This window comes from Cupressus sempervirens, chromosome 6, assembly GCF_028749045.1.
Source record: "Cupressus sempervirens isolate cs-2001-9-10 chromosome 6, ASM2874904v1, whole genome shotgun sequence".
NCBI lineage: Eukaryota > Viridiplantae > Streptophyta > Pinopsida > Cupressales > Cupressaceae > Cupressus > Cupressus sempervirens.
The window spans coordinates 94080491-94082833 of NC_143123.1; the positions used below are offsets into that span (position 1 = coordinate 94080491).

A 2343-nucleotide genomic window follows, 5' to 3' on the forward strand; every position below is an offset into this window, starting at 1 on the left:
TCAATGGAGCACTAATTCCAAAGCAGGTCGCAAAAAGAACGTGTGTACACTTTCAAATTATATGTACGTTTCCATGATTTTCTGAATATTTACTTTTGTATTTGATAAGAAGAGTTTGCAACAATGGTCATATTATATTCACATGCACTTAAAATGAAGACAAAATGTGTTCTAACAATTAAGAATTCCACAATTTCTCTTAATCTTTCGTCTTTATTTAGAAGACATAATACTCACACAAGGTACATAGTCCATCTTTGAAAGAAGATGAGGATGACCCATTATTACTCACATTCCAAAAGTACAAACGACTAGAGTCTATATCGACAAACACTACTTAAACAAGTAAACACTCGAAATTCACACATGTATGAACTTAGGAAAACATCAAGAGACCCTCTGTCTGCTAGTGAAGTTGAATATTTGTGAACGAGCCCATCATCTATCTATACTCGTGAAATTGAAAAGATATGAATGAGCCCACAACCCATTTTTAATAAAGTCAAATGATTCTAAACAAGCTTACCAAGAACCAAAGATCAAGTCTAATACAAGACTCCGACTTCATAAGAAATGATGTTGAGAACTAACTTTGACTAACTGACAACGACTTAAAAGATAAAGAAACCTCCATACAAAGAAAAATCCCACGTCACAAACAACACCACCCAAACCCAAACCCAAACCCAAGCAAAAGGAAGTAGATTGAAGGCATTAGTGTGAAGAAGCGAGCTGTTCCAGATTCTTGACAACACCAGGAAGAGTATAGCTCATAAGGCCCTCAGTCTCCTCTTTAGAACGCCCTTCAATGGGCTCCATCTGGTACGACCATTTGAACAAACAGTTGCCATGCTCCCCTGTTTCAAATAAATCAAAGGTCGCCTGGTACCCAGCATAGCCAGGCAAGTCGGTGTCTGTAGTGCGAATGGTAACAGAATGTTTTGCATCATCCTGAGCGATCAGCTCTTCTACCAGAAAAAAATCATTTGGCATGGACGGCATGGATGTAATACAGCGCCGCACAGCACCCACACCATTTTCCGGCTTTCCTTTCACTTTTTCAGACGATTTTATATCTGGAAAAAACTTGTGTTGCGCGTAAAAATCACTTACAATGTTCCACACGTCCTCCAGGGGAGCCATGATCTTGGATTCTACACAGCCCTCCCATAGTTTGGAGCTCGCCATTTTCTTCCCTCTCAGACAGAGCAGTACAAATCAGATTTTGTTTGTGAGACATTTGGGAATTGGTGTAACGATTCGACTAGGAAGGAGAATTCTTCTACAGAAAAGATGCCAGCCCTTAATGTTTAATGATTTTTTTGGCTTGATCCTCCTGTTTTGTCGCTTGCATGTATTTGGCCATTTTATAATGAGAGAGAGCCGGAGCAGCTGGAGCCTCCTATTCACTCGTAGATTTGACTTCGAATGAAAACTTAAATTTGAATATCTCAATTTTATCAGACGTTGGATGCACGATTAAAGAAATGAATCGGATTAAGTCGGACAACATGACACCAATAAGTGCAATAAGAATTATATAGAACTCGTCTCCAAGATAGTTTTACAACTAGCACACGTAAAACGTATGATTAAATGGTGTAAAACGTAGAATATTATTAATAATGAAACAATCTTCTCCTGTATTCCACATTTTAACTAATATTATCAATGGAACATAATTATTACTATATTATTATTAATAGTATATTCATATTATATAATAAACTTTTATATTCTATAAGATATTAATAGTTACTAAAGTATAGGATATCTTATTAAATATTATTTGGTATACCTAGTTAAGGATATTTATTAATACGATATCTTATACTATAATATTACATATGAATAGTACATTAATTTGTGTTCTTCTACTTATTATTTTATATAAGTTCTATCATTATTTTGTGAGCTAGTTTAAATTGCAAACTAAAAAAGACATCATGATAGACAATTTAAATCGCATACTAAAATTGATCACATAAGGTTGCAAAACATAAAAAACTAAGCCCATGCGCAATAGATTTCAAGAGTTAAAAGATAATATTATTTATTCTATTAAAATAAATACTAATAATTATAGAATAAAAGCATAATGAACTATTGGAATTGATGTATTTCTAATAGCCTTGAAGTTTGTATATGTTTCATCAACAAACAAGTTTCTATCACAAATATGTCAATGTATAACCTCTTGATTTCATTTTATCATGCAATCTTTTTAGAAAAGGAATGTTGAACAATCTGATTTTTTTTGTTTTTTTAGAAAGAGATTTGTGATGCAAACCACTCCATTATATGGAAATGATATTCGGTCAAATCCAAGAAACATTCCACCAC

General features: G+C 33.8%; 1 protein-coding gene across 1 annotated transcript; it reads right to left on the reverse strand.

The window, feature by feature from the left end:
- Positions 1-678: 678 nt before the first annotated feature.
- LOC149551376 (uncharacterized) lies at positions 679-1188 on the reverse strand. Its single transcript, XM_089789679.1, has one exon. The coding sequence runs from the start codon at positions 1186-1188 to the stop codon at positions 715-717; it is 474 nt and encodes a 157-aa protein (XP_089645805.1). The 3' UTR covers positions 679-714.
- Positions 1189-2343: the final 1155 nt, after the last annotated feature.

What these genes read in the sequence shown, in the direction of transcription:
- LOC149551376 (XM_089789679.1), bottom strand. Translation starts at nt 1,188, where the DNA reads ATGGCGAGCTCCAAACTATGGGAGGGCTGTGTAGAATCCAAGATCATG.